The sequence below is a fragment of the Vidua chalybeata genome, chromosome 20 (genome assembly GCF_026979565.1).
Source record: "Vidua chalybeata isolate OUT-0048 chromosome 20, bVidCha1 merged haplotype, whole genome shotgun sequence".
In the NCBI taxonomy this organism is placed as follows: Eukaryota; Metazoa; Chordata; class Aves; order Passeriformes; family Viduidae; genus Vidua; species Vidua chalybeata.
Window position 1 is genome coordinate 678,001 of NC_071549.1, and position 26,775 is coordinate 704,775.

General features: G+C 62.6%; 5 protein-coding genes across 9 annotated transcripts; 2 read left to right on the top strand and 3 right to left on the bottom strand.

Annotated features, from left to right (window-relative positions):
- Nucleotides 1–348: 348 nt before the first annotated feature.
- Nucleotides 349–20,839, top strand: LOC128798245 (claudin-4-like). 3 transcript variants are annotated; one of them, XM_053961552.1, is made up of 4 exons: nucleotides 349–1,690; nucleotides 1,962–2,059; nucleotides 3,157–3,261; nucleotides 20,003–20,839. In XM_053961552.1, the coding sequence occupies exons 3-4, from the start codon at nucleotides 3,259–3,261 to the stop codon at nucleotides 20,654–20,656; spliced, it is 657 nt and encodes a 218-aa protein (XP_053817527.1). In that variant the 5' UTR covers nucleotides 349–1,690; nucleotides 1,962–2,059; nucleotides 3,157–3,258; the 3' UTR covers nucleotides 20,657–20,839. The 3 variants fall into 3 exon arrangements, with proteins under 3 accessions (XP_053817527.1, XP_053817528.1, XP_053817529.1); XM_053961553.1 differs by lacking the exon at nucleotides 1,962–2,059; XM_053961554.1 differs by lacking the exons at nucleotides 349–1,690; nucleotides 1,962–2,059; nucleotides 3,157–3,261 and adding an exon at nucleotides 12,904–13,012.
- On the bottom strand, nucleotides 3,887–7,573 carry ABHD11 (abhydrolase domain containing 11). Of its 3 annotated transcripts, none has more exons than XM_053961548.1 (6): nucleotides 7,478–7,573; nucleotides 6,565–6,700; nucleotides 6,294–6,467; nucleotides 5,712–5,882; nucleotides 5,440–5,621; nucleotides 3,887–5,159 (listed from the first exon to the last, which is right to left on the bottom strand). In XM_053961548.1, exons 1-6 carry the CDS (start codon nucleotides 7,570–7,572, stop codon nucleotides 5,021–5,023), a joined length of 897 nt encoding a protein of 298 aa, XP_053817523.1. In that variant the 5' UTR covers nucleotide 7,573; the 3' UTR covers nucleotides 3,887–5,020. The 3 variants fall into 3 exon arrangements, with proteins under 3 accessions (XP_053817523.1, XP_053817525.1, XP_053817524.1); XM_053961550.1 differs by having other exon boundaries at nucleotides 6,294–6,471; nucleotides 7,478–7,567; XM_053961549.1 differs by lacking the exon at nucleotides 7,478–7,573 and having other exon boundaries at nucleotides 6,294–6,471; nucleotides 6,565–6,725.
- On the bottom strand, nucleotides 8,326–9,419 carry CLDN3 (claudin 3). The gene has a single exon (XM_053961555.1). The coding sequence runs from the start codon at nucleotides 9,348–9,350 to the stop codon at nucleotides 8,706–8,708; it is 645 nt and encodes a 214-aa protein (XP_053817530.1). The 5' UTR covers nucleotides 9,351–9,419; the 3' UTR covers nucleotides 8,326–8,705.
- LOC128798247 (claudin-4-like) lies at nucleotides 16,546–18,027 on the top strand. Its single transcript, XM_053961557.1, has one exon. It carries the CDS (start codon nucleotides 16,546–16,548, stop codon nucleotides 17,173–17,175), a length of 630 nt encoding a protein of 209 aa, XP_053817532.1. The 3' UTR covers nucleotides 17,176–18,027.
- Nucleotides 20,840–21,205: 366 nt separating the features above from the next.
- On the bottom strand, nucleotides 21,206–23,840 carry METTL27 (methyltransferase like 27). Its single transcript, XM_053961551.1, has 5 exons — nucleotides 23,675–23,840; nucleotides 23,473–23,601; nucleotides 23,263–23,398; nucleotides 23,046–23,138; nucleotides 21,206–22,570 (listed from the first exon to the last, which is right to left on the bottom strand). The coding sequence occupies exons 1-5, from the start codon at nucleotides 23,780–23,782 to the stop codon at nucleotides 22,332–22,334; spliced, it is 705 nt and encodes a 234-aa protein (XP_053817526.1). The 5' UTR covers nucleotides 23,783–23,840; the 3' UTR covers nucleotides 21,206–22,331.
- Between the last annotated feature and the right edge of the window lie 2,935 nt (nucleotides 23,841–26,775).

Consider the following 26,775-nt stretch of genomic DNA (forward strand, 5'->3'; position numbering starts at 1 on the left):
GCCTCACCTGTCCCGGCGGGTCCCGCCCGGCTCCGGCCGCGCCGCTCCCGCCTCTGCCGCGTGCAACTCCCGCCCGGCCCCCCCCGCCGGCCCGCGCGCCCCGGCCAATCAGCGCCCGGCACCGCCGGCGCCACTGACCAATCAGCAGAGAGAACGCGTCCCCGCCCAGCGCCGCCGGTCGTCGGGCCACGCCCACTCGCCATCCCGCCAGGCCTATCCCGTGACACAAGAGGGGGCGCTGCCCGTCGGCCGACGGCCAATGAGAAATCACAGCGCGTCCCGCCGCAGCCAATCGGCGGCCGCACAGCGCCGTGCCTCAGAAAGGGCGGGCGGCGGAAGCGGGGGGGTGGCTGGGCCGTCCCGTCACGTGACTGCCCGGTGACGACGGCCCCGTCAGCCCGGCTGGGCCCAGGGCGGCCCGAGCGGTCCCGGGCAGCGCCCGCGGGAAAAATCCCGGGGCATCGGTGGGGCGGGGCCGCCTCCGGTGCCTCTGCCGGGGCAGGATGGTGCGGGGTCGCTGCCTCCGGGCCAGGCCTCGCGTTCTACGGAAGTCCCCTGAATGGTCAAGAGATCGTGAGGCCTCCCCGTTCTATCGCCCCGCTCAGCCTCTGGCAGCGGCTGCTTCTCTCTGCCTGGATGTGCCTCCCCCGGGGCTGGATGGCTTCTGCCCCTCGCCTCATGCCTGCACTTCCCGAGCTTTGGCGTTACTTCTGCCTTTCACATGCTCAGCCTGCCCGGACCAGCCCCGCTAATGTGATTAGGGGCAATCTCAGGCTTTCTCACAGCCTTGGTTTTACATTCCAGGATCCTGCGGGCTGCATCACAGAGTAGTTGGGGCTGGAAGGGCCCTGTGGAGATCACCCAGTCCAACCCGAGGCAGGGTCACCCAGAGCAGGTGACAGGAAGGCGTCTGGGTGGGTTTGGAGTGTCCCCAGAGAGGGAAACCCCACGGCCTCTCTGGGCAGCTGTTCCAGTGTTCCCAACTGCCAGCACAAAGTGTTGCTGCCTGAGGCAGTGTCTCTGTACAGCCCCTGGAAAGGATGAGCTGAGCTCAGCCCCAGACAGGTCTGGAGGGTTTGGGGGTGTGGACAAAGGGATGTTGGTCCTCGACAGAGGACAACCATCCCTGCCTGGTGCCAGCTGTGAGCAGAGCTGTCCCAGGCCTGCCTCTGAGAGGTGCAGGGCACCTCTTCCTCCTTGTCCCACAGATGTTGAATCTTTGCAAATGCATTGCTTTGGGCAATTTCCCTGGGAAAAATGTGTGGGAAAAGGGGGAGGCAAGTGATGGCAGGAAAAACCTCTGGGCTGGAAAATGAAGGAGGGAGCAGCACCCTGGGTTGGCAATAGGGCAGGGGGAGCAGGTAGAGAGGTGACAGGGAGGAGGCAGCACCTGGAGGGAGTGGTGGGGCAGCTGGAGCTATAGGGCAGATCCTGAAGAGGAGCTGCTCCAGAATGTGCAGAAAGACTTTGTGGAGCATGTGAGCAACCCAGTGATCTCTGGGGTGCTGGACAGCCTGCTGACCCCAGGGGTTCTGAGCCTTGGTCAGGTGGAAGAGGTTCAGGACCAATGCAAATGCATGTGGATAAGGCTTGGCTCCACAACACTGTGCTTCAGAAAGGGCACCAAGGCCAGCCAGATCTTCAGTGACAGCCTCAGGATGGTGGAGCAGCTGGGTCTGAGCTGACTCAGGTGAGAGATGAAGGGCTGTGGTCTGCTCCTGTCCAGAGTCTCCAGTGGGATGCTGGAGTAGGGTCCAGCCCTGGGGAGTGTCTGAGGCTCAAAGGCAAGGGGCAGTTGGGTATCACTACCCTGACACCCCCTTGCCACCCTGTGATGACAGAGCTCGTGGGGGTGGCTGTCCCCCTTGGGCCTGAACAGGGGCCCCCGAGGGGCCCTGCCCTGCAACAGCCCCTCTTGCTGCAGGCACTTCCCAGTGTAACTGAGGGCTTTCTGCTTGCAGGGCCCTCTACTGTGCCACTGGCCTTTCCTGACACTGAGGTGCCCCCTTAGTCCCCATTGGTGTCCAGGGCCAGCACGGGACCCGGCAGTGCTCCCTGAGTAAGTAGTGCGACATCAGGGCCAGGAGGAGCCCGCATGCTGTGGGCAGGGTAGATGAGAGGAGGGCTGGAGTATAGCCCGGCCACCCTGATGGAGCAGGCATGGGCTGAAGGGAGCCAGGGGCCTGCCGACCAAGGAGCAGGGCAGGAGATCACAGAATAAGTTAGATTGGAAAAGACCTTTGAGGTCATTGAGTCCAGCCTTTACTGCAGAGAACCCCACTACTGTTCAGGTCACCCGCAGATCCCTCGTAGCAGCACCAGGGCCAGAGCTTTGTGACCGCCTTCCCTGGTGCTCCCTGGAGGCGGAGCTCCCACCCCCACCCTCCCGCGGCTCTGCCTGCACTCCTCCTGCCAGATTTATCTCCCCCGCCAACCACTGCCGGGGAAATTGGCTTCTCCTGCTGGGTCTCAGATGGTTCCAGGCCATGCTAGCATGGCAGCTGGGAGAACACCAGAGCAGAGGCTTGAAGAAAATATTCACATCACTTGTGTCTTCCTTAGGATGCCCTGTCCTTTTTCTGTGCTGTTGGTCAGGTGGGCCAAATAGAATGATCTTGGAAAAGATGCCCCAGTCTCCTGGTCTGGCACTCAGCATTAATCACTGTTGCAGTGAGGGACACCAGTGAAGTCACACTTGACATCTTCTGTCACCCCAGATACCATGTCCTGCAGGTCATCAACAGGCTCTATTTCTACCCAATGCCTGATAGAGCAGTTTCAAAGCCATGCCTGCAACAGCCACAGAGGTTTTCCTAAAGGTGGGGTTTGTGGTTAACTGCAGTTGTGCCAAGGATCAGACGTCCTGCTTGGAGCAGAGCTCAGACCAGGACAGGTTGTTTCTTGGCAGGCTCCTTGGGAGCAGGCTGTCAAAAAGGGGGCTGGTTTTGCCTGGGGAGTCAGCTGGATCTCTGGAGGCATCAGCACCCTAACACTTGACAGGCATAGAGCCCAGTGAGTTAGTGCAGCCCATGGCATCCCTTGTGCCAGCAGACACATGCCTGGACATGCCCCTGGGATGTCTCTTGAATTCCCTGTACCCTTCCCATGCAGGAACAGAACTGCTCTCATTCCTCCCTGCTGTCTCTCTCACCCCAGGTCCAACAATGCTGCCCTATGCTCCCTCAGCAGATGCCATCACAAGAATGGACTACAATGTTCTGAAAGCTCTTCATCTTCTCAGGCTGCTGATCTCCTGCCATGGTGAGACTCTTTACCTTGCAACTGCCTTCTGTCTGTGCCCCAAACCTGGTACCTGGCCAACAGGAAGGTGTGGGGAGAAATCCCCCACTGATTCTGGGCTCCAGAGGTCATGGCTTAGTCCAAAGGTCTTGTGTGCTGATAGCTGGGGCCAGACCCCACCCCCAGCTGGCTGGTGGCACCCAAGGAACTAATTTGTGACTCTGGAGTTATTTGTCTGACATTCTTCACAGGAAAAAAAATAATACACGGAGAGCAAAAGTGTTTTAATTTGAGGGTGATATTGTAGAAAACAGGAGAGGAGAGGAGAGGAGAGGAGAGGAGAGGAGAGGAGAGGAGAGGAGAGGAGAGGAGAGGAGAGGAGAGGAGAGGAGAGGAGAGGAGAGGAGAGGAGAGGAGAGGAGAGGAGAGGAGAGGAGAGGAGAGGAGAGGAGAGGAGAGGAGAGGAGAGGAGAGGAGAGGAGAGGAGAGGAGAGGAGAGGAGAGGAGAGGAGAGGAGAGGAGAGGAGAGGAGAGGAGAGGAGAGGAGAGGAGAGGAGAGGAGAGGAGAGGAGAGGAGAGGAGAGGAGAGGAGAGGAGAGGAGAGGAGAGGAGAGGAGAGGAGAGGAGAGAGGAGAGGAGAGGAGAGGAGAGGAGAGGAGAGGAGAGGAGAGGAGAGGAGAGCTCTGCAGAAACACAACAAATCTCCAAAGCAGTCCCTGGTGCCCACTCTGCTAGGCAACTACAGCCAGACCTGGAATAAAACATCCTCAGTCTTCTGTCCTCCCTCCCTTTTGGGGTCTCCAAACCCCAAATTAAGCAGACTCATTCCAGGGAGCAGCAGACACATGGCTCTGGAGCAGCAAAAGCAGAGATGGTTAGTGTCTCTCTCTACTCTCCGCTCACACAGCGTGTCCCAAGTTGTGACAGAGATGATCTGTCACCCCCATAGTCACTTCTGCCCTGTCCCTGGCTTTACCAGTTGTCCAATAAAGGCAATTTTGCAGCAGACACCCTGCTCCCCTGCCTCCAGCCCATGGTTGGTGGGTGTTATGCTGCCTTGAGAGGATGCAGAGCAGGTGGGAGGGAAGAAATTGTCAGGAGCTCAGGGGTGAAGTGACGCCTGCCTTTTGGACAGCCTGGACAAACATGCTCCTTGCTCAGGAGGCAGATTCCCCCACTCCCCAATCCTTACACTGCCCCAGGCATAGGGCAAGGATGAAATTTCCCCTGGAGAAGCCAAGGAAGATCCTCAAACCCGTGTCTCATGTGTACTGCTCCCGCAGCTTGTCACATTAGGGCCCAGTCCAGCTGTCATCTCCTACCAGCATCCCTGCTGCCATCTAAGAACCCCATCCTGTGCCCCCACACATGCTCTGCCCACCATGGCCACATCCAACCCCTGTTCTGCCTTGGCATGGATTCAGCTTTATTGCACATTCTGCAAAGTCACAGCCAGATCCATGGAAGGGTCTGGCAGCAGGAAAACAGGAGGGTTCTCCTGCCCCCTCTGTGTGCCTGACACACCTGTGCATGCAGGACAGTGTCCTGAGCCAGTAGCACCCCATGTCCCTTAGAGGTGGCAGGAGATCACAGCAGGATGCAGGTGCCTCTCTGCTCTGGCTGCAGGAGAACCAGGATGGGAGAAGGTCTTGCAGGTAGGATCAGACTGCAGTAAGGCAGCCAGTTCCAGCTGAGCCCATCCTCAGAGCCCGAGCCCTGCATCACTGTCCAGAGCTCCTCAGGACCCACATGGTCCTTGCAGAAACCCTGGTCCCCAGTGCTACAGCTGTGGCAGAAAATTGAGGACAGCAGTGATGAATTCTTCAAATTTATCCTGATGGACTACATGGCCTGCACCTTTAATGTACTGGATCTCTGCCTTGGGGAAGAGACGCTGGATCTCTGGGTAGTCTCTGGAGCTGCAGGACAAGGGAACATGCCATGATCAGAGATCCCTCCTGGTGTCTTCCCTCACCCTCCCCAAGCAGAGGATGATCCCAGATATGACTCCTTTCCTGCTGGGAAAGCTCAGGGGGCCCCCAGGTTCCCCCTCGCTCCAGCATGTTGATGTCACTGGCTGCTGGAGGAACAGCCCTTGCTCAGGACCTTCCCCATCCCGGGGCTCCTCCCACTCTTGGCAGCTGCAAAGAGCACAAAAGGTCAAACCACAGACCTGGAACCACTTCTCTCCAGTCTCACCTGATATAGGGCGAGTCGGACCCTCCCAAGAAGAGTGCAGGACCAGGATATGGCTTGTGGAAGACAGGGAAGTTCATGAGATCTGCCAGGTGCCGGGAAATAGCCTCCAGGTTCACCCGCCACATGTAGCAGCCTTCCACCTCCACCAGGTTGGTGAGGAGGAACTGTCTCAGCTGTGGGAGCTGACGTGGAAGGGGATCATTCTTGTTAGAGCAACAAAACAGGATGTCCTGGCACCCTCCCTCCTCCCCATCTCCCACGGGATTTCCTACCTTGACCACGGGCTGCAGCTGGTCATCTGCCAGCTGGCGTGCTGCTGAGCGGGACAGCCCCGCCGGGACCTTCACCTCCTTCATGGCTGAGATGTAGGCAGAGAATTCGGACACAGGGGCGGTTGAGCCAGGACCAACGTCTACGGAGATGAGGCGCTCCACCAGGTCTGGCTGGAGACACAAGCAGGGCAGATCAGATGCCAGGATCTCCCAAGATCTCCCCAGAGGGAGTGGACACAGGGCTCCACTCCCAGACAGATTCCCTGGAGGCTCTTTGCTCCCTCCTGTCTCAGCAGTGACCTCCATGTGCCCTTCCCAGAGTCGTCGTGCTCGGCATAGATCTCCAAGCTCCCTCACAATTGGTGCTGGAGGGACAGGGCAGAGCATGGGCTGGTGGACAAAGATTTTGCTCCTGCTCCTGTAGCCTGGCTTACACCACCTACCCTGATACAGACAAGTCCCTGTGGAGCTGGGGGAAGGCTGGCCATGGTGAACAGTCTCAGAAGGTACCATCCCCTTCCTACAGCCCCCCCTGGAACTTCCTGAGCCTGTGACCCCACTCCCACCCCGGTGCCTGCTGACCCGCTGCAAGGCCAGCGTCATGGCCGTCTTGCCCCCCATGCTGTGTCCCACAAGGATGCACTTGGTGATGCCCAGGCGGCTCAGGAGGTGCTGCACGTCCAGGCTCATTGCTTCATATGTCATCACGGGGCTGTGGGGGCTGCTGCCGTGGTTCCGGGCATCCAATGTCAGCACCTGCCTGGGCAGGAGCAGCATGTCACCACAGGCACTGCCCAACATGACCCCGGACCCCTCCCTGTGTGCTGCGCCTCCCCCCACCCCTGAGTCTCACCTTGCCGCTACCACGGCGCACCAGTGTCTTGGCCACTGTCTGGAAGTTGCTGTGGCTGCCAAAGAGGCCATGGAGCAGGATGAGGGGTGGTCGATCCTTGTGACCCTCTACCTCCACATGGGTCAGGGGCACTGCACTGCAGGAGGCAGGAATGGGGTATGGCCAGAGGGGAAGTGAGCCTTGCCCCTCTGCCCAGCCCTGGTGCGGCACATTTGGAGTATTGTGTCCAGTCCTGGGCTCCTCAGGAAAAGGGAGACATGGAGCTCCTGGAGCCGGGCCAACTCAGGCTGTGAGGATGAGGAGGGCCTGGAGCATCTCTGTGCCCAGGAAAGGCTGAGGGAGCTGGGGCTGCTCAGCCTGGAGAGGAGCCCCAGCTGAGAGGGGCCCTCAGGCCTGGCTGTCCCTGTGTGCAGGGAGGGCAGAGCAGGGCCCAGGCTCTGCTCCGGGGCCCAGCAGTGGCACCAGAGCCACGGGCAGGGCCTGAGCCCAGGAACTGCCCCTGCCCAGGAGGCAGAACTGCTGCCCTGGGCAGTGCCCAGCCCTGAACAGGCTGCCCAGGGAGGGGCTGGAGTCTCCCTGGGCTGGGATACTCCAGAGCCCTGTGCACACAGTGCTGTGCCCTGTGCTCTGGGATGGCCCTGCCTGAGCAGGGGAGGTGGCACCAGTGCCCCTCTGTGGTCCCCTCCTGCCTGGCCCAGCCTGGCTTTCTGTGAGAGCGCGGCCAGGGCTGGGCCAAGGGCAGGCGGGTAGGGGGCGTGGTCAAGCCCGCGTGAGGAACCTCGATGCAAGGGGCGTGGCTCGAGGGAGGCGTGGCCAGCTCCATTGTGACGGCCACGCCCCTGCTCGCGGGATTTCCCCCCCCGGGACAGCTCCCACCGCCCCCGCCCCACCCCGCGCGCGGCCGGACCCTTACGTGGCCACGGAGCGGGCGGCAGCGGCGGCGGGCTGCGGGAGGGAGCGCGGGAGGGGCGGCGGGGCGGGGGCGCGGGGCAGCCGGCGGAGCATCATGGCGGCGGCGGCGGCGGGCGGCGGCGGCGCCGGCGCGCGGGCCGTGACGACGCGTGCGCGGATCGCCCCGCCGGCGGCGGGCGCCCCCCCGCGGCAGGACGGCGGCAGCGCGCACGGGGAGGGTCACGGCGGGGCCGCTCCCGCTGCTGCCCCCGCGGGCACCGGAGCGGGCAACGGGGCAAGTGAGCCGGGCGGGCCGGCTCCTTGCAAGTGGCGGGGGTTCCGCAGGGCTCTTCCGCCCGCTGTCGCCCGCAGGCACAGCGGGACCGGCCGGCTCAGCCCCGCACTCGCCGCCCCCGGCCTCGCTTTCCCCAGGACTGGCTCTGCGCTCCTGCGGCGGCTCTTGCCCCTTTGTCCCTGCCCGCTGGAGCGTGGCGGCGGGCGGGAGGGAGCGGCCGAGCAGGGCGGCCTCGCCCCAGCGCGGCTCTCAGGCGAGGGAAGCGCCTCGCGGCTCCCCCGGCGGCCCCAGACTTTGGACTGCGGGTAGGGAGTGTCCCTACGGCATCCAGCGGCTCCTCCGCTGCTTCCTGCCCCGACCGTTCCCGGGGAGCTGCCCCTGGAATGCAGGGGGACGACGGGTCCCCACCCCGAGCAGGGACGCCTGGCGCGCTGCGGCGGAGCCCTCTGTCCCCAGCCGGGTGCCACTCGGGTGCCACCGTAGCAGGCTGTGTGGGGTGTCTTGGGGGCTGGACCGCCGTGTTCCCCTTCCCTGTGCCCACCTCGATCGTGCCGCACATCTCAAGGACACTCGGGTACCAAAACAGGACACGTTTATTGACAAATGTAACCGGTACAGACCACGCGTAACAGGGACAGACGGTGCCGGGCCAGCAGCGATGGAGGGTCACAGCAGAGGGACACCGTCCCCATCCCGTCCCCATCCTGCCCCATCGGCATGGCAGGACCTCGCCGGGTGCCGCTTCTCCCGCCGACCCGAAACTGCCTCGTGTTTAACCGAAACTGTCTCTATTTACACAGCCCGGCCCTGACCCCGCGGCTGTCCCCGTCCCCTCCTTCGCGCCCCCCCCCGCCCGGGCGCTGCCGCCCCCGGGCCCCACGGAGGGCAATGAGGGTCCCGGGGTGGGTGGGTGGGGTGGGGGATATCGAGGGGTGCCGGGGGACCCTGGGGGTGCTCAGACATAGTTCCTCTTGTCGTAGCTAGTGACAGCGGAGCGTGGGGCGGAGTAGGCCACCTTGCCCGTGGGGTACCTGTCGTCTTTGGGGGGGCAGGAGCAGCAGAGCAGCCCCCCCCCAAGCAGCAGGAGTGCGGAGGCCGCCCAGCCTACGTAGAGCGAAGTGCCCAGCTCCCGCTTCTGCGCTTCAATCACCAGTGGGTTGTAGAAATCCCGGATGATGGTGTTGGCCGACCAGCAGACAGGGATGAGGGTCATGACACCAGAGAGGAGGAAGATGACACCGGAGACGATGGTGATCTTGGCTTTGGTGCTCTCATCCTCCACGCAGCGGGTGCACTGGGCACCCACGATGGCCACCATTAAGCCCAGGACGGCCAAGATGATGGCCACCACCAGCAGGGCGCGGGCGGCTTGCAGGTCCTGCGGGAGCGCCAGCATGGAGTCGTAGACCTTGCACTGCATCTGCCCCGTGCTCTGCACCACGCAGCTCATCCACAGCCCTTCCCAGAGGATCTGGGCCGTCACGATGTTGTTGCCGATGAAGGCCGACACCTTCCACATGGGCAACGCGCAGCAGATGATGCTGCACAACCAACCCAGCACGGACAAGGCCACGCCGCCGATCTCCAGCCCCATCGACATGGTGGATGGTTCAGTGACGCGCTGCAGGCAATGGCAGAGAAGAACCCACAGACCGAGACCTTCGCCGCCACCCGCCGCCGCTCGCAGCCGGGGGATCGGCTTACACCTGTGCGCAGTGCTATTTATATGGCCTGGCCCCGGGGTGGGGTTTCAGTGCTGGCTGCTGGACGCTCCTCTCTGCTCCTCCGTCACCGTCACCTGTGTCCCACACCCTCCCCTTTGTTTGCAGAGATGGCGCCGGGTAACCAGAGAAGGGCGGGAGGAGGAGAAACGCCACCTGCCACAGCCATCCCCTGGTTTCGGCCGATGGGTATCGGGAAGCACTACCACCATGCTCATTCCCACCAAAGCCCTTCTGTGGACCTGGAAATCCCAAGGGTTCACCTTTCCCTCATGGAGGAAATGTGGCAGGTCAGGGTTTGTTGATTTGTTGTCAGTGCTCACGTTTAACTGGGGTTCAGTGAGCGTTGGGCACCTTTGCATCACCGTGCAAAGTGCAACCCCTCTGCCATGCTATGAGGTTTGTGTCACTGCTCCAGGGGACCTGCGGGTGCTCCCGGCCCAGCAGGAACCCCTCCCGGCCCCTCCTGTTCCCACCCTGCTGGGCTGGGAGCACTCTCGGAGATCCTCTGACTGACTGATAAATATCTTTACTCATCCTGCACAAGTCTTGTGACCTTGAAGGAAGCAGATAAGGCACGTAACCACCCCGGCAGCATCACCCTGACAACCTGAGCTGGCACCCAGCAAAGGGAAAAATATCCCAAGGCATGAGCAATCCTTTCAGACCTGGCAGCAACAGCCTCATGGCTGTGGGGTGCATGTTTCCCCCTTCAGCCTTGCATGCCGGGGGTAGTGCCAGTGCTTCCAGTCCCCCTCCCCCAGGAATGTGGTTGCTGGACACAGGCTTGCTCCTACCTGTTCCCTGTCTGCTCCAAAAATCTCCTCTACAACTTATTAACTACTCAAGAGCGCGGTGGGATGCTGGCAGCTGGTGCCGTGCAGCTGGGATGGGGGGTGGGGGGAGGAGCCCTGCAGCTGCCTGGCTGTACCCCACAGTACCCTGACATCCCACAGCCAGAGGGGTTGGCGTTGTTTGCCCACACAGTATCCCAACACCCCATAGCCAGAGGGCTTGGATTTGGGCACTACACAGGTGGCACCTTCTACTGCCCTGCAGCACTCTGAACCCCTATAGCCAGCGGGGTCACCCCACAGCACCCTGATACCCAATATATATCTGGGTCAGCTGTTGTCACCCCATGTCACCCCAGCACCCCATATCCACGCTGCTTGCCTTCCAGCCCCCTGCAGCACTCCATGTCTGACCTCCACCATGCTGTGACACCCCAATACCCCCATATCCAGCCTCTGCCAACCCACGACATCCCCAAAATACCCTGTACTTGGCTGGGTGAGCTTCTGCTCCCCCACTGTACCGTGATCATCCCCCTGAGGGCACCAAAAATCCCCACAGCCAGCTGGGGATACCAAGGGCTGACCCAGCCCGTGCAAGCAGCCCCCAGGGTTCTGTGCTCTTGTTGCTGGGGGCGCTGGGGGTCCTAGCCCTCGGGGGCACCTCGGGGTGGCTGCCCACGGTCCAGTGCTGTCACAGGGCCCCATGTGTGCAGGCAGGGGAGTGCCCACGGCCCCAGGGTGCGGGAGTGCACAGGCGCAGGTCAACACACACACAGACACAGACACAGACACACAGACACACAGAGGTACACAGACACACAGACACACAGACAGAGGTACACAGACACAGACACACACACACAGACACACAGAGGTACACACACACACAGACACACAGACAGAGGTACACAGACACAGACACACAGACACACAGCCACAGACACACAGACACAGACACACACACACACACACACAGACACAGACACACAGACAAGTACAGGCACACACACACACACAGACACACAGAGACAGGTACACACACGCACACAGACATACACACACACAGACACCACAGACACACACACACAAGTACAGGCACACACACACACAGACACACACACACACAGGTACACACTCACACACACACCCCCCACACACCCTCTGCTGGCAGCAGCGCCCTGGCATGCAGCCGCACACAGAAACACATGGACACGTAGCCATACGGACACACAGCGACAGACTCGGACACACAGACACACAGACACATGGAGACAAACAGACATTCACATATTGATTGACAGATACACAGAGACTCACCAACAGATTCACAGACACACAGACACACACAGACTCACGGACACACAGACAGGTTCAGACAGACACACGTACAGACTCACAGGCAGACTCAGACTCACACATACAGAGACTGACACAGAGGCAGAGGTGAACAGGTGGTGGTACAGGTGCACACATACACACCCTCCCCCAGTGCACATGAGGCTGCAGGGCTGTGGGCAGGGGTTCCCCTGGCAGGGCTCTGGAGCAGGAGGGGACCCCAGGCAGGGCTGCAGGGTGTGGGGATGCCCCAAGCAAGGCTTTGGAGTAGGGTTATACCCCAGACAGGGCTCTGGGGAAGGAGGTTGGCACCCCAGACAGGGCTGTGGGGCACAGGAATAGGGGCAGGGCTATATCGCCAGGTCTGTCAGACAATGGGAATACTCAACAGCAGGGCATGGGGCAGGGGAGATAACACACACAGGAGTGGGAGGTAGGAGAGAGGGATACCCCTGGATAGGGAAATGGGACAAGGAGGATATTCCAGGCAGGGCTGCGGGACAGCAGAAGAATGGGATACTCGATGCAGGTATGTGGGATAGGAGCTACTGGGGCAGAGCTGGGGTGGGACAGGGCAGTGAAACACCACAGCCCCCGACCCTGCAATCAGAGCCCCACACGCGGCGTCCCCACTTTGTCATCCCAAATTGCCCAAAGTACAGGCTGTGTCCAGTGTCGTGCCGGCCTGGGGCAGCTGCCACCGCCTGACTCACGATGGAGGAAGGGGCAAATCACCGGGGTTTCGGGGTGCCGGTCACCCCTGGCAGGACACATTCTTGTGGTGAGCAAACCAGCTCACTAGTGTTTACTGAGGAGCTGAGCAGGGCCAGCGTCCCTGGGGGATTCCTGAGAGCACCCCCATCCCAACTGCTGCATCTCCCTCCCCGGTGCAGTCCCTCTGCACTTCTGCACAGCTAGGGAGGGATGAGGAGTATCCAAGTCCCTCGGGATGGGGACGAAGTGTGGTGGCTGCAGGAACTCTGTGGTGACAGATTTGCTCCACTGTGATGCAGAGACCCCAAACAAATGTCAGACCCAAAGGTCACGGGAGCATCACCGTTTTGGTGGCTCCAAAGGAAGAACACCTGCGCTGACAGGGGGGACACCCACTGCAGCATCCCCCATCCATGCAACCGGCACCCGGCAGCACCCCGGGGGTGCGCAGGAGGTGACGGCAGAAACCGCCCCGGGCGCCGCGGGGCCGCGTCCCACTCACGTGTGCGGCGGGGTTGGGGTGTTCCCCGCCGCTGCGGTCGGGAGTGCCGGCGCTTTTTCCCCCGGGGGAGCGGGGCCGGGGCGGTAAATGCCGCCTCGGCTGCTTATATTTCAGGCGCGGGGCTGCTGGCTCTGCCCCGGCCAGGGCACACAGGCAGCCCATTGTTGGAGCCCCTTCGGCGCGGCGGGAGCAGGTGAGGCGGCTCCGAGCATCAATGGCAGCTCTGTCTGCCGGCGGGGCAGGGAGGTGGCTGCGGCACACGGGGGCTGGGGGCGGCGGGGGACGTGGACCAGCAGGATGTGTCAGGGGGCTGGTGGCTTGCTGCGGGATGCTGAACCATGCCTGGGGCATCCCCACGCCGACAGATCCAATCGTCTTCCCCAGGGCTTTGCCGTGGCATCCCGCTTCCTCCGAGCATCGCCGGTGGGGACGCTCCCATTGCCCGGCCCGTGACCCCCTTCCTGATCCACCATCTCCCCCAAAGCTTTGCCAACCACCTTGGCAGTGCTTAGGGGTGTTTTCCCTGTTGGGAGCCACTTGTTGCATAGAAACTGGACAGAGTTTTGAGTTTCAGAGCGACTTCAGGCCGAAGGTCCCTTCTCTCCCTGCTGGGGACCTGCAGGGACCCCGCAGGTGCCGGCGTGCAGCTCCCCTCCTGATTAGACTTTGCTTTCCCGTAGCAGTAAACAACCTGACTCTGCATATTTGAGCCGGTCGGAGGGATTTATGTTGAGCAAGGATGTTTTTTGGGAACATTCAGTCTCTGGGCTGCTGGTAACTAATCCTCGGCCTCCAGCGGGGAGAAGCTGCCCCACTCCTCAGAGGCTGAGTGGGAGGGTTGTTGGCTGTACCTTGCTTGGCAGATGTGAAGTCAGAGATCCTGGTGGATCATCGTTTGGTGGCAAGTCTCACCTGCCTCTTTGGGACCTTGAGGTAGCCAGGTTGGTGGGTCCATATGTGGGTCCTGGGGGATGAGGGGCTCTCCCCTCCTCAGTGGTGTATGTGAGATGTATGTGAGGTGGGACTGACACCCATGTCTTGGGTGAGGATGTCCCCAAGACCTTTTTGGCAGGAGATTCATGCCCCAAGCCCTCTCCCTGCAGGGTTTCCTCCACCCTGAACAAGGCCATGGTAACACAGCCTCTGCTGTGCACCCAGCAGTGCCTGGCATTGTGGTGACACTACGTTTAATGTCACCTTTGTGCCTGGGAATGGCCTCACTGCCCAGCTGACGGGCTGCAATGTGTCCCAATGCTGGTGAACCCAGGAAAAGTGTCAGAAGGTATTTCCTGATGGATGTGCCAGAACGGGAGCTCTGCCCTCACAAACCCTCTTAGTGCAGCATAACAGGGATGGGAACCCAGGCTCCTGCATGTCCTTCAAATCCCACTGCATTTGGGGCAAGGCATCCATACCTGAGTGGGTGCTGGGGCAAGTTCTGGGTGGTGAAGGCTCAGGATGGGTTGAATGTGTTGAGCAGCCTGTTTTGGGGTGGAGGAGCTTCCTGCTGAGCAACTGGGCTGTGGTTCCCACCAGGACATGTGCCTGTGCCATGGCTCCTTGCAGGTGACATTGGGGAAAATCTGGGACTGGGGTCCTACAGGATGCACTGGGAATGAGCATTGGGACAGGGCTGTGGGGCTGGTGTCCGTGTGGGGCTGGTGTCCATGGAGTGGTTGTCCTGGATGGCATGTCCTGAGGTGCTTGGTGGTCCCCCCTGTGCTGCACCACCATGCTCAGGCTCCAAGGGCTCTGGGGTTGGCTGCTGCTCCTCCATGACAAGCTGGTGTCTGACGGTCCTGCTGTCTGGCAGTGTTGGGGACACGGGGCTGGCAGTGCTGTCCGGGTGGGTGTGTCACTTGGGAATGTGGGGAAGGGCACAGGGGCTGCCCCTGCGTGGCAGCTGCCAGGTGGAATATTTGTCACGTTCCAGCATTAATTACAGTTCATTGGCTGTCAGAGGCTGTGCTGGCGCCTGCTCTACCTCCGAGGGGGAGTATGAGCAGCTCAAGCTTTGATGCTCCACGCGCGGGGGAATCCCTGTCCCCACCTTGCCATTTGTCCCCAGCCCAGAGACATGTCCCCACGTGCCTGCGGGGACACGGCCGCTGTGAGCCACACACACACTTGGGCGTGTGCCTCTCTCCAACCCCAAATAATGCGGTGGTTACAGCAGCCGGCTGGGAGGTGAAAGCCTCAGGCAGAGTCTGGCCCCGGCGGGGATGCTCCAGAGCCTTGTAGATTAAAGGGAGTCCTTGACCACAAGGTTCTGGCTACAGGGTGGACACACTGGTATGTCAGCAATGCGAGCATTCCAGCAGGACAGAGGGACGGAGCCTGGGCAGCTCCACTGGCACAAGTCAGGCAGGCAGGACCATGACCATCTCCTTAGGCTGGGGTCTGCTGTGAGACATGTCCCCAGGCATCCTCCTGGCAGCGCAGTGCATGGGCCACCAGGCTTGTCCCACCACACTGGGACATGATGCCCAGGGACATCCTGGCATGAGCAGTAGCAACTCCAGAGTCCATCACACCAAGCAATAAGCACAAATGGTTGGATTGGGATGGTAACCCCAGTGCTCAGGAAATCTAAGATTATCTCAGTTCCTCTTATCTTTTCCAGGGGCCCAGGATTAAAGCTAGGGTGATGAAACAGTGCAATGTCTGTCTGTCTGTGGCGTCTGTCTCATGTTGTGCTGTGCCTGTGCAGGGGCTTGGAGGGAGCAGGGAGGGAGCCTGTGTGGGAGTCATGGATTAAAAGAGGACAGGTCAGCATCCGTATGGCATCAGTATTGGCATTGGTATTGGCATCAGCGCAGGGATCAGTGGGTGTGGCTGTGTGGCCCTGGGTATGATCAGTGGGATCAGTGGGTATGGCTCTGGGACAGCTCGAGGCCACATCTGCCCCTCACAGCCCCAACCCACCTAACCCCACCACGCAGGCAGTGGGACACGGGCAGAGCTGGGGCTGAGGGTGGCTGTGTGAACCCTGGCTTGGCACTGGAGCACAGGTGAGCTGGGTTTGGGGTCTGTCCCCCTGTTGCCCCAGGCAGTGCTGTCTCTCCTTCGTGGGGAACTGGCAGCCACTCCAACCGGTTTGTTGGTCTGGGTGGTGGCACCTCCTGCCTGAGGCCTAATGGAGGGCTGGAAGTGCTGGTATGGACGCCAAGGAGCAAACAAGAGCCGCTTGTGTCCTGCTGGGCACGGAGCCCAGCAGCCAGAGGGGACAATGTGCTCCTCCCCCAGCATGGGGCCATGGGGGGCCAAAAGGCTGGGCTGATGTTGGAGCAGTCACTATGAGCTGGAGGGAAATTGAGGCATGAAGGCGTGGAGGGACCCCATCCAAGTGATGGAGCAGAGGGTTCTGGCAGGGATGGCAGAGATATCCTGGTGCCTGGGCACCAGCTCTTCCCCTTTAGCATTCCAGGCTGAACCCCAGTGCTGCCTGCCCACAGCAATGGCATGCACTCCTACACCTGGGTGGCCTGATCCCAGTCCCCTGCGTCCTCCTCCGTGGGAGCAACCGGGATATTAAGTGTCATCGCTGCAGGGAGAAATACAAATGGAAGAATCCCGGGAAACTGGTTCTACCCCTCCGTCCGGTGCCAGCAGCAGGCCGGCGGCTGCGGCGGCGCTCCTCCCTCGGCAAAGGCATATAATGCCTGCCATGGTCCCGGCAGCCGGCACTGCGCGGCAGGAGGCGGGCAGGGAAGCAGGCAGCGAGCGATGGCCTCCATGGGGATGCAGGTGCTGGGCATTGCCCTCTCAGTCATCGGCTGGTTGGCCTCCATCCTCTGCTGTGCACTGCCCATGTGGCGGGAGACGGCCTTCGTTGGGAACAACATCGTGGTGGCACAGATCATCTGGGAAGGGCTGTGGATGAGCTGCGTGGTGCAGAGCACGGGGCAGATGCAGTGCAAGGTGTATGACTCGCTGCTGGCCCTGCCGCAGGACCTGCAAGCTGCCCGCGCCATGGTGGTGGTGGCCATCGTCCTGGCCATCCTGGGCACCCTGCTGGCCGTCACCGGCGGCAAATGCACCAATTGTGTGGAGGATGACACCGCCAAAGCCAAGGTCATGATCCTCTCCGGCATCATCTTCATCGTCGCCGGTATCCTCATCCTCATCCCCATCTCTTGGTCAGCCAACAGCATCATCCAGGACTTCTACAACCCGCTGGTCTCTGACTCGCAGAAGCGGGACCTGGGCTCGTCCCTCTACGTGGGCTGGGCGGCCTCGGCGCTCCTGCTGCTGGGGGGGGGGATCCTGTGCTGCACCTGCCCCCCCCGCGGAGAGAAGCCCTACTCCGCCAAGTTCACGGCTGCTCGCTCGCTGCCAGCCAGCAACTACGTGTAGGAGCCGCCGCGGCTGCCTGGGCCCCCCGGCCGCTCCAGGGCGCGGGGACCTCCCGGGACACCCAACCTCCCCGGCTGGGCTGGGACCGGCCGGGCGCCGGGGCGGTGCGAGGGAAGGCAGACAGAGCTGCCTTTGTTCCACCGGGGTTGAAGCCGGTTCTTTAATCTCGGTTGAGACAGGGGACAAAGAGATCCTGTCCTGGCTGTCCGCGGTGGGGGTTCTGCTCCCCCCGGAGCATCTAGCTGAGGCATCTTCTCTGAGACATCACCTGATCTCCTCCTCGAGCATTTCCTGGCTCCCGGTATCGGGGTGTGCCATGTGGTGACACAGCTCCCACGAGCCCGTCCCACGGGTGGCACAGGGCTCTCTTTCCCCGCGTGAAGCTCCCCGGGACGTGTCTGTCCCTCGGGGTGGGTGGCGGTGTCGGTGCTGGTAGGGACAGCGAACCTGTCCCACGTGGTCACAGGGACGTAGTGGTTCTGCAAACCCCGGCAGGGTCTTGAGGGGTAACAGGGGCTGTCACCTGCCTGTTCTCTAAATTTTGACTTTGACCTACTTTCGGGGCTCGGAGCGGCCGTACAGAGTGTGATTTCTCGCGGCAGCTCCCCAGGGCGGGGGCATCATTATCCTGGGAGTGGGAAGGCAGCGGCCGGGCTGGGAAAACCGGTCGGGGAGGCGAGACCGGAGCGGGGCTGTGCCCCCGCGTGGTGGGGGGCGACTCCCGGACCCGACCCTATCCATCGCCCCAGAGTGGGGTGCTCGGGGCCGGGAGTGCGGTCTCACGGTACCCCTGGCTGTGCTGCCGTCTCTCCCTGTGTGCAGCCTTCCCGCATTAAACGGCAGCTGCTCAGACCCCGCTGTGCCTCGTCTTCTTTACCCTCTCCATCCTTTACCCTCTCCAGCACCCGCCTCGGTGGTGGGACAGCCCGGCGCTCCTGTGCCCTGGGCTCCCGTCCTCCTGAGAGATCACCCAAATCTGTTCTTCAGAGCCTCTTGAGATCCCCGCCGCCTGTTCCAGCCCTGGCGTCCCTGGCCGCTCCCCTCCCGGGCCGCCCCGGGGGTGACAGCGGCTGCTACCACGGCACAAAACCTTGGCGGCGCCGGACGGGGTGTCAGGGCTGTCCCACGCCTGTCCCACGCCCGACCCGCCGCGATCTTCCTACCCGAGCAGAAAGAAGGTGGCGGGCGCCGGCCGGGGCGGGTCGGGGCGCGCTGGCCCCGGTGCCGCCGCACAGCCCCGGCTGGGAGCGCCCCGCGGCCGGCGTGGGCAGCGCCGGCTGTTTTGCCTATCTCGCTTCCGGCACGGCAAGTGCTGCTCTGGCTTGGGATCATCCTTCCTTCCCACCTCGGGGCTTGTGGGGACGAGGGGTGACTCCGCCGAGCTCTAGGTGTCTCATCTGGATCTGAGGGCTGGAGGCCTCCCAGCTCCTCGGTCCCTTCACTGGGCACGGGAATGGTGGAAAATATGCCTGTAACCCTGTGGTGCCGGTGGCCAGGTGGAAATGTGAGCACAATGCTCTGTCGAGCATCCCTGGGGATCCATGGAGACGCCACTTGTCCCCACGCAGGCGGTCATAGACCCTGTTTTGGGTGTCTTGTGTGGCCAGGTCCCACTGGCTGGGGAAAGGTGCCACCATCCTGGCCCCTGCCTGCCTGGAGACGGGGGAGGGGCTCTGATTTTGGCCCAAAGAGTCTTTCATGGCCCGGGGGATGCAAAGTCCCAGTGTTAAGTGTCCATCAGGCTCCTGAGGGATAAAAGGTGCTGGGTAAGGAGTGGGGATAAAACGGGAGAGGAGAGGCCGGAGAAACCAAAACCAAGACAGGGGAAATGATGGTGAAACCTCTGGCAAGAGCTGCAGGGTGTGCCAGGCACAACCGATACCTGCTGAGCTCAGGGCCATAAAACCCCGGCTGGTCCCAGCTGTCAAGCACAGCATAGGCACCCATGGGTGAACTCTGCTCCGTGAGGGGCTGAGCTGGATGTGGGCTGAGCCATGGCCACAGCAGTCACACGTGACCACAGTGGAGCTGCCAGTGTGCCCAGCATGTGTCCCTATACCAACCACCCCTCTCCCAGGGATGCCACGCCATAGCCCCTCACCAGGCTTTGCCCTCTTGGGGCTGCTCCTGGGGCTTCTCCAGGATGGTACCGCAGAAGGTGCTGAGCCCCAGACCTGGGATCAGGTCCATTTTCTCCTGGAGAGGAGATCCCGGGTCCAAAGGGCACTGTAGGATGGCTGTGAGGGCAAAGCCAAACCGGGAGCAGGCAGTGCTGAGCGGTGTGGGGGGCTGCCTTCCCTGCCTGTACCCCTGGCATGAGGCTTATGGCCAGGGAGGCTGAGCACTCGTGGTGGAGTGGGACATGGGGTGGGCACTGGGGGATGGCCATCAGGGCAGGACATGGGGTGAGCGTGGGGTGGGGAGTTTGCACTCTGGAGCACTGGGGGATGCGAACAGCAAGCCCCCTCCTGCTCCTGCTCCCCAAAAGCCATCCCTTCCTTAACACTTGCCATGCCCTGGGAAGGGGTGATGGCAGAGGCTGCGCTGTGCTGTGGGGACAATGTAGGGGCCAGTGTGACACACGGGGACTCCTGCACCTTGGCCTGCTTGGGGCCTGGGTACTCAGTGCCACATGTGTCCCTAGCTTGTCCTACAGCACCACCCCATGCCACTCATGTCCCCACGTCTTTCAAGTCCCTGTGTCACTCATGTCCCCATGCTGCCCTGCTGCCAGTCCCATCCTTGTGGGGAGCAGGACACAGCAGATGAAGCCCGTGCTGTCCCTGGCTGTGGGCTGTGCCTGTGACACCCATGCTTGTCCCCGCAGGAGCTGTTGATGGCGATGATGACAATGCAGATGGGAGGATTGGTGATGGCTGCACTGGGCTGGCTGGGCTCCATCCTAACCTGTGCCCTGCCCATGTGGAAGGTGACGGCCTTCATCGGCTCCAACATCGTGGTGGCCCAGGTGTTCTGGGAAGGGCTGTGGATGAACTGCGTCTACGAGAGCACGGGGCAGATGCAGTGCAAGGCTTACGACTCCCTGCTGGAGCTCACCTCTGACCTGCAAGCTGCTCGAGCCCTGGTCGTCACCTCCATCTTCGTGGCCTTCCTTGCCTTCTTCATTGCACTCTCGGGAGCTGACTGCACCCGCTGTGTGGATGACAACGGCACCAAGACCAGGATCTCTGCGGTGGCAGGTGTTATCTTCATCATGGCCAGCATCATGCTGCTCATCCCCGTCTCCTGGTCTGCCAACAGCATCGTCAGCAACTTCTACAACCCCATGGTGCCTGAGGCCCTCAAGAGAGAGCTGGGGGCTGCCCTCTACATCGGCTGGGCCTCCAGTGCCCTGCAGCTCTTCGGTGGGGGCATCCTGTGCTGCTCAGGATCCCAGTCCCAGCAGGACCCCTACCCCAAGAAGTATAGGGGAGTGAAAACCTGCGGCCCAATGGGCTATGCCATGAAGGACTATGTGTGAACCACTGTGCCCAGGTGCCAGCCCAAGGCAGAGCACCACTGTCCCTGTCCTGCATCCCGTGCCACACCTTGCCCCTGCACTCCCTCCCCGTGCCACACCTTGCCCCTGCACTCCCTCCTCCTGCCCATCCCCACGCTGGCTGACCCCACATGTGCCCTTTCCCAGGGCAGGGACTATAAACATCCTGGTGCCACCAAGGCTGCCTGGGCTCATTTTGAACAGCGCGGTGCAGGGAGGATGGTGACGCGTCCTGGGGGTGCTGTGCCCTGCCAGCTGCTGTGTTCCAGCACCTAGAACATCCCCATCTTCCCATGGGGATCAACAGGAGTCAGTCAGGGTGCTCCTGGCATTCCCTGCAGTAGGAAACTGAGGCAGGGAGAGGATGCTGAGAGCTAAGAGAGGCATGGGGGGACACCAGATGCTCTGAGCCCCCATGGACTGGGAGGGGGCCCCAGAGAACAGCTGAATTCCCCCTCCCAGGCTCCTGGCCACCCATCCTGGAGGGTGCATATTCCCATTGCTCTGGGAACAACACACAGCAGACAGACAGCGGGGACAGGGGTTTATTGAACAAATGCAGGGCTGGGGACAGCCACAGCTGCCAGCTGCCCAGGTGACAGTGTTGGAGACAAAGGGGGAGGCAGCAATAGGACAGCTACTGATGGGCACAGGGACCCCAAAACATGGGAGAAAAGGAAAAGGGTGACAAGAGCCATGGTGAGGGTGAGCGTGGAAGATGTAGGATGCCCTGGGTGAAGAACAGGGACAGACAGCCATTGCCTCATACTGAGGAACAGCTCCTGAGGGGAAGGATGCAACCTGTTCTCCAGGAACATGGGAACAGGATTAGCAGAAACAGGTCTGAGGGAAGGGAAAAATGAAAAAAAAAAAACCCCAAATATTCCAGCAAGAGATTTGGGTAAAAAACTTCCCAAGGGAGCAGCAGAGGAGGAATTGTGAAGGCAGCCCAGCAAGGGGCTGGGGGAACAGGCTGGGCAGGCAGTGCTGGGTGGCTTCTGGGTGGGGAACAGCTGCCAGCTCCTGAAATCCCTTCCAAACTCATCTCCCCTCCCAGACCATTAACTACAAAGCTGTGAGAAAATTAGAGACTGAAGCAGCTGTTGTGGGATGAAAGGCAGATGTAGCACTTGGAAAGCCTCTCCAGCTGGAAGACACCTTGGCATTGCTGCTTTGACTCTGGCTGGGTCAGTCCCTAGGGAGGATGAGGATGGGAGGCCACAGGACACAGAGGTGGGGACTCACCTCCAGCAGGTAAAGACTCTGGGGGTAGGAGATGAAGGATCTAGATTTTGACCATGAGTGCTGAGATGGGCGAGGTGGGGTAAGACATCCCAGACAGGACATGCCTCGGAACAGCCACGTGAGTCTGGGAGATGTCACGGTGAACGTTGAAGTGTTGGGGTAAATACCTAAGCGTCGGAGCTAAAGGCGGTGCCCAGGAGACCCTGGTGAATCCAGGAGACCCTTCCCATGCTGAGGAGCACACAAGGGCCCCCAAGCCCAGACCTCAGTGAGAAGGAACCAAGGAAGGGAATGGAGAAATTCCCCCAAAATATTGTCACCCCCAGCAGCTGCCCTGCTGCAGGAGGGGGTCACTGGGTTCAGTTTTATAAAGGGTCAAGTGCTCACCCCCCCTCCAGAGCCATGCTAGCTCTCAGCCCTCCTCGAGGTGGGGAACAGGGCACTTCTGGTAGATGTAGACCACCCCGGAGATGTAACCCGTGCCCTGGGTGCTCTCCTCCTCGGTGGTGGCCCTCTCCCAGTACTCCACTTCCTGGGCCAGCAGCTTCTGCCAGGCTCCGCTCTGCTCCAGCTGCCCCAGCGCCGCCTCCAGCTCTGCCTTGTACCGCAGGTTCGAGGAGTTGCTCCTTGTCGTCAGGCACAGGAAGCCGCCTGCGGGACAGGAGACAGGTAACACTGACACAGGGCGTCCCTCTCTGGGGACGGCATTCCCCGGAAAGGGTGGGGACACGGGGAGGCACTGAGAGCCTGCCAGGAGTCAGTGGGCAGGGGACGGGCACAGAGAGGTCATGGACAGGGCAGTGGGCAGGGGATGGGCAGGACAGCAGGCAGAGATGGGCGGGACAGGGGGCCGGTGGGCCGGGGCTGGGCGGGATGTCGCGCCTGAGCACAGGCTGTCACACAGCAGCACCGTTACTGCCACCTCCTACCTTGTCCTGCTGCCCAGACCTGGCAGAGGGCAGGGTCAGGGACGCCGTGCATCGCCTGTCCCTGGCAGCAGGAACAAGGGCCGGGTTCCAGCTGTGCCGCGGGTTCAGCGTTCAGCGGGGGACCCACATCCACCGGCTGTCCCATCTCACCACCCCTGGGGTCCCGGCGGGGAGGGGAAACGGCCGCCCCCCGTTACCCGGCTTGGTGACGCGCAGCAGCTCCGGCAGCACCGTGCTCGGCACCTGCCCCTCGCCCAGGGCCCCCACCACCGTCACGGCGTCGTAGTGGTCTGCGAGGACACGGGGCGTCACCGGGGGGACCCTGCGGGGCTCCCCCCGCCCGGTGCCGGCCCATCAGCTGTGGGACACGAGGGTGTCACCGAGGGGTCCCGGGGGTCCGCCCCCTCCCGTTACCTGCGGGCGCGGGCAGCGGCTCCCTGCCCAGGACGCAGAGCCGCAACTCCTGGTAGAGCCCGGTGCTCCGGGCCCGCTCCAGCATCCCCGCGCTGCCGTCCACGCCGTGCAGGCATCGGAACCCGCGCCGGTGGAGCTGCGGGGACAGAGGCACCGTCACCCCCGCCCCGTCCCGTTACCCGCGGCCCGTCCCGCCCGTCCGGCCGGTACCTCCCGCGCTACGAGCCCGGTGCCGCAGGCCACGTCGAGCAGCCGCGCCCCCGCACGCGGCGCGGGGAAGGCGAAGGCGAGCGAGGCGGCAGCGAGATGCGGTGCCCGGTACTCCAGAGCCGCCACATCCTGCGGGGACACGGCGGTCAGCGGGGACACCCACGGCCCCTCGGCGCTCCCGGTCCCTCCGTGTCCCCGGTACCTGCTCGTAGCGGGCGGCCCAGCCGTCGTAGAGCCGAAGACGTTCGGGCAGCGCCGAGCCCCGGTGAACCGCAGCCACGCGATCCCGGACCGCCGCCGGCAGCCCCATCCCGGTACCGCCCGGTACCGCCCGGCACCGTCCGGGCCAAGTGACCCGCCCTGGGCCCCGCCCCCGCGCCCATCGATCCGGAGGCTCCGCCCCGGACACGCCCCCAAAGCCCATTGGCTCCACCTCCCACTCGCGACGCGCCCCCAGTGCCTCATTGGCTTCTCGGCCCGCCCAGGACACGCCCCCAGCGCGCGAGTCCACAATGGCCCCGCCCCGTAGAGCACGCGACCCCGCCTCGGCCACGCCCCCGCGCTCCATTGGCCGCGGAGTTGCCCCGCGGCGCGTTGGGAGAGACCAAGTGCGCCGGGAAGCGGGGTGGGGGGAGGCCCGGTGTCCGGAGCCCTGACCCCTGTCGGAGCGGCGACCACGTGCCCCAGGGAGGTGCCGGGTGCCTGGGGGGTGACCAAGTCCAGCCATGGTGACCTCAAATGCCCTAGCGGCGTGACACCGAATCCCCACGGGGAGTGGCACAGGGGCCCCTGGGCTTCCCGTGTCTCGCAGCAGTGTCCGCTGTTTCTGCTGCTCTGTCACCTGTCGGGGTCAATTCCCATTGCGTCACTCATGTCCCAGGCGCGGGGACAGCGTCCTGGGCAGGTCACCTCCTGCCCGGCCCGCGGCCCCAGCCCCACACGGCCCCAGTGTTGCGCCGTCACCTCCATCCTGCATCCACATCTCCTTCCTCCACTCCGACCGTCACCCGGCGCGGCCGCCACCCGAGCCCGCCGCGTCGCACTGTGTGCGGCAGTGACAGCCCGGGACTGTCCCCGGGGAGGAGGCCACCACCACCGGGCAGCTCCTGTTGTCCTGACCTGCCCGTCCCGCGCCTCGGGGCGGTGGTCATTCTGCGCTGCCCCGTGGGGGCGGAGGACAGGAGCGGCCGTGGCTGGGAAGGAGGAGGCACATCCCGGCTCCTGCGAGGAGCAGGGAGCTGGAGTTGAGTACCGGGTCCTTCCAGCTCGAGGTGTGCCATGAGCGTGTAACCTAGGTGAAGTTCGGGTTTTGCTCGGAGCAAGAAACAGCCCTGAGAAGCCGCGCGATGCACAGGGAGGGGCAGGATGTCACCTCGTGACCACAATTCTCTGGAGTGCCTGATCCAGATGCCCAGCATTTGTGACGCTCCGTATGCAGCTCCGTTATCTCTCGAAGGGCTCTCCCCGGGAGGTCACTGCGGGAGTCCCCCGTTAACCGACCTTTGGTGTCGCAGCGAGGGCGAGGGACAAGCTCTGGGACAAGCCACAGCTGTGCCCATCGCTTCCGGCTGTTTCCAGCAGCGAAACAGACGCATCCAGCCGCTAATTAGTAACGGATTCAGCTGCTAATTAATGACAGGAAGAAGACGCGGTGCCCTGACGGAGCCGGTGGCCGCTCCGAGGCCGCGTTGGTGGTGGCCTCGTCACGTCCTCTGTCCCTCCCTGGGGACCTGCCCGCGGTCACACGCGGGAACAGCTCAGCCCCGCGGCCGGTCAGTGCTGGCCGGGACCCTCGAGAGGGAGCCCTCCGCCCGCGGGACGGACCCCGCCGGGCTCCGGAGTCACGCCTGGGGACGCGCTCGGAGAATTTCTGCTGGAGCGGCAGAGGACAGCGCGGGGCTGGGGGGCGGCGAGGGCTCGGCCCGTGGCAGCAGGGACCGTCCCACCCACCGCAGGGCACAGCTCCCGGGCGGCGTCCGCGGGGGCTGCAGCCCTGCGACAGCTCCTGCCGCTGTTCACGGGCATTTTGTCCCCGCTGCTGCCATCAGCGTGGGCCCAATCCTGTCCCTCGTGCTTGGCGTCCCCGGGAGGGCTGTGGCCTCCAGCAAGGGCTCTCCCAGCCTCGTCATGGTTCCCACCACTAACTGAACCTTCCTTTACGAACCAGTGCCAGGATGCACCGCCAGCACCCTCTGTCCCTGCTCTGCTGGCCCCAGGGGCCACTGGGTTTTGCCTTCTGCAGCCTTGACCCGCACGGATCCAGCCCCGACTTTGCCGGTGCTTTTTCAGCCACCCCCTTCCCGTGGCTGGCTGGCTCTGTCACAGCACAGCTGTGCAAACATCTGCACCCCGTGCCACCCCCAGGGCTCTGGGCTGGCTGGGATCCAGCACGGCCCAGCTGGGGTCTGCACAGAACCTGCTGCCAGCATTGGATGGCCTGGGCTGTCCTCGCTGAGGGCGGGGACAGAGGTGGCAGCAGGCAGTGGCAGGTTGGAGCGTCCCATGGCTGGTGCCGGTGTGAGGCTGGACTTTGTCCTGACACGTGGCCTGGTGCTGGCGGGCTCTCACTGGGTCACAGGATGTTCCTGTCCAATGGTGCTGTTCCTTGGGGCACTGTCATTGTCCCCTGCCTGGGGACAGCGCTCTGTCTGTGCCCTGATGGGGTGCTGGGACCCTGGAGCTCAGCTCAGCTGCCCTGATGGAGTGTCCCCACCACCCCTCAGAGGGACCTGGGGGGACATGTGCCCCCAAGGCAGGGGCTGAGCCCCCTGAGCCCACAGATCTCTGCTGGAATCTCACCTGCCCTCCCTTCCCAAGGAGCTGCTGCAGGGGTGGAAGGGTAGCATAGGTGGGTCCCTCGCCTTCAAACCTGCCACTGAGCTGGGACAGGAGTTGGGAAAGCCCAGGTCTGTGCTGGGTTTGGGCCAGGCATCTCCAGGATGGGCAATGTCACCTGGCACCAAACCTGCCTGCAGGTGCCCCCTCTGAGCCTTCCTGGATCCCCAGGTGAAGTCTGTGGTGGCACTGGTACCCTGGGCAGGTGGGCTTGCATGGCCCAGGGCCTGTGCAGGGCAGCCCTGGCACATCCTTGGCCCTTGGGCTGGGGTTGATGCTGTCCCCCTGGACATCCCAATGATGCTGGAATGTCCCTAAGCTTCTTCATCAGACTGGAGTGACAGAATGCTCAGTCCCACAGCCTTGTGTGCCTCAGAGACTTCCTGGGTGGCCCACACAGCCCCTGGGTCCAGCTGCAGTGTGGATGTCCCTGGGGCAAGGAGACAGATGCTTGGAGGGGAACAAGCG

Excerpts from the sequence above, each read along its gene's own strand:
- LOC128798247 (XM_053961557.1), top strand. The coding sequence starts at position 16,546 with ATGGCCTCCATGGGGATGCAGGTGCTGGGCATTGCCCTCTCAGTCATC.
- CLDN3 (XM_053961555.1), bottom strand. The coding sequence starts at position 9,350 with ATGTCGATGGGGCTGGAGATCGGCGGCGTGGCCTTGTCCGTGCTGGGT.
- METTL27 (XM_053961551.1), bottom strand. The coding sequence starts at position 23,782 with ATGGGGCTGCCGGCGGCGGTCCGGGATCGCGTGGCTGCGGTTCACCGG. Across the intron at positions 23,602-23,674 it reads GGGCCGCCCGCTACGAGCAG|GATGTGGCGGCTCTGGAGTA; the intron begins GTACCGGGGACA and ends GTGTCCCCGCAG. Across the intron at positions 22,571-23,045 it reads GCTGCGCGTCACCAAGCCGG|GCGGCTTCCTGTGCCTGACG; the intron begins GTAACGGGGGGC and ends CCTGTCCCGCAG.
- ABHD11 (XM_053961548.1), bottom strand. The coding sequence starts at position 7,572 with ATGATGCTCCGCCGGCTGCCCCGCGCCCCCGCCCCGCCGCCCCTCCCG. Across the intron at positions 5,622-5,711 it reads AGCTGCAGCCCGTGGTCAAG|CTCCCACAGCTGAGACAGTT; the intron begins GTAGGAAATCCC and ends CTTCCACGTCAG. Across the intron at positions 5,160-5,439 it reads TCCGACTCGCCCTATATCAG|CTCCAGAGACTACCCAGAGA; the intron begins GTGAGACTGGAG and ends CTTGTCCTGCAG.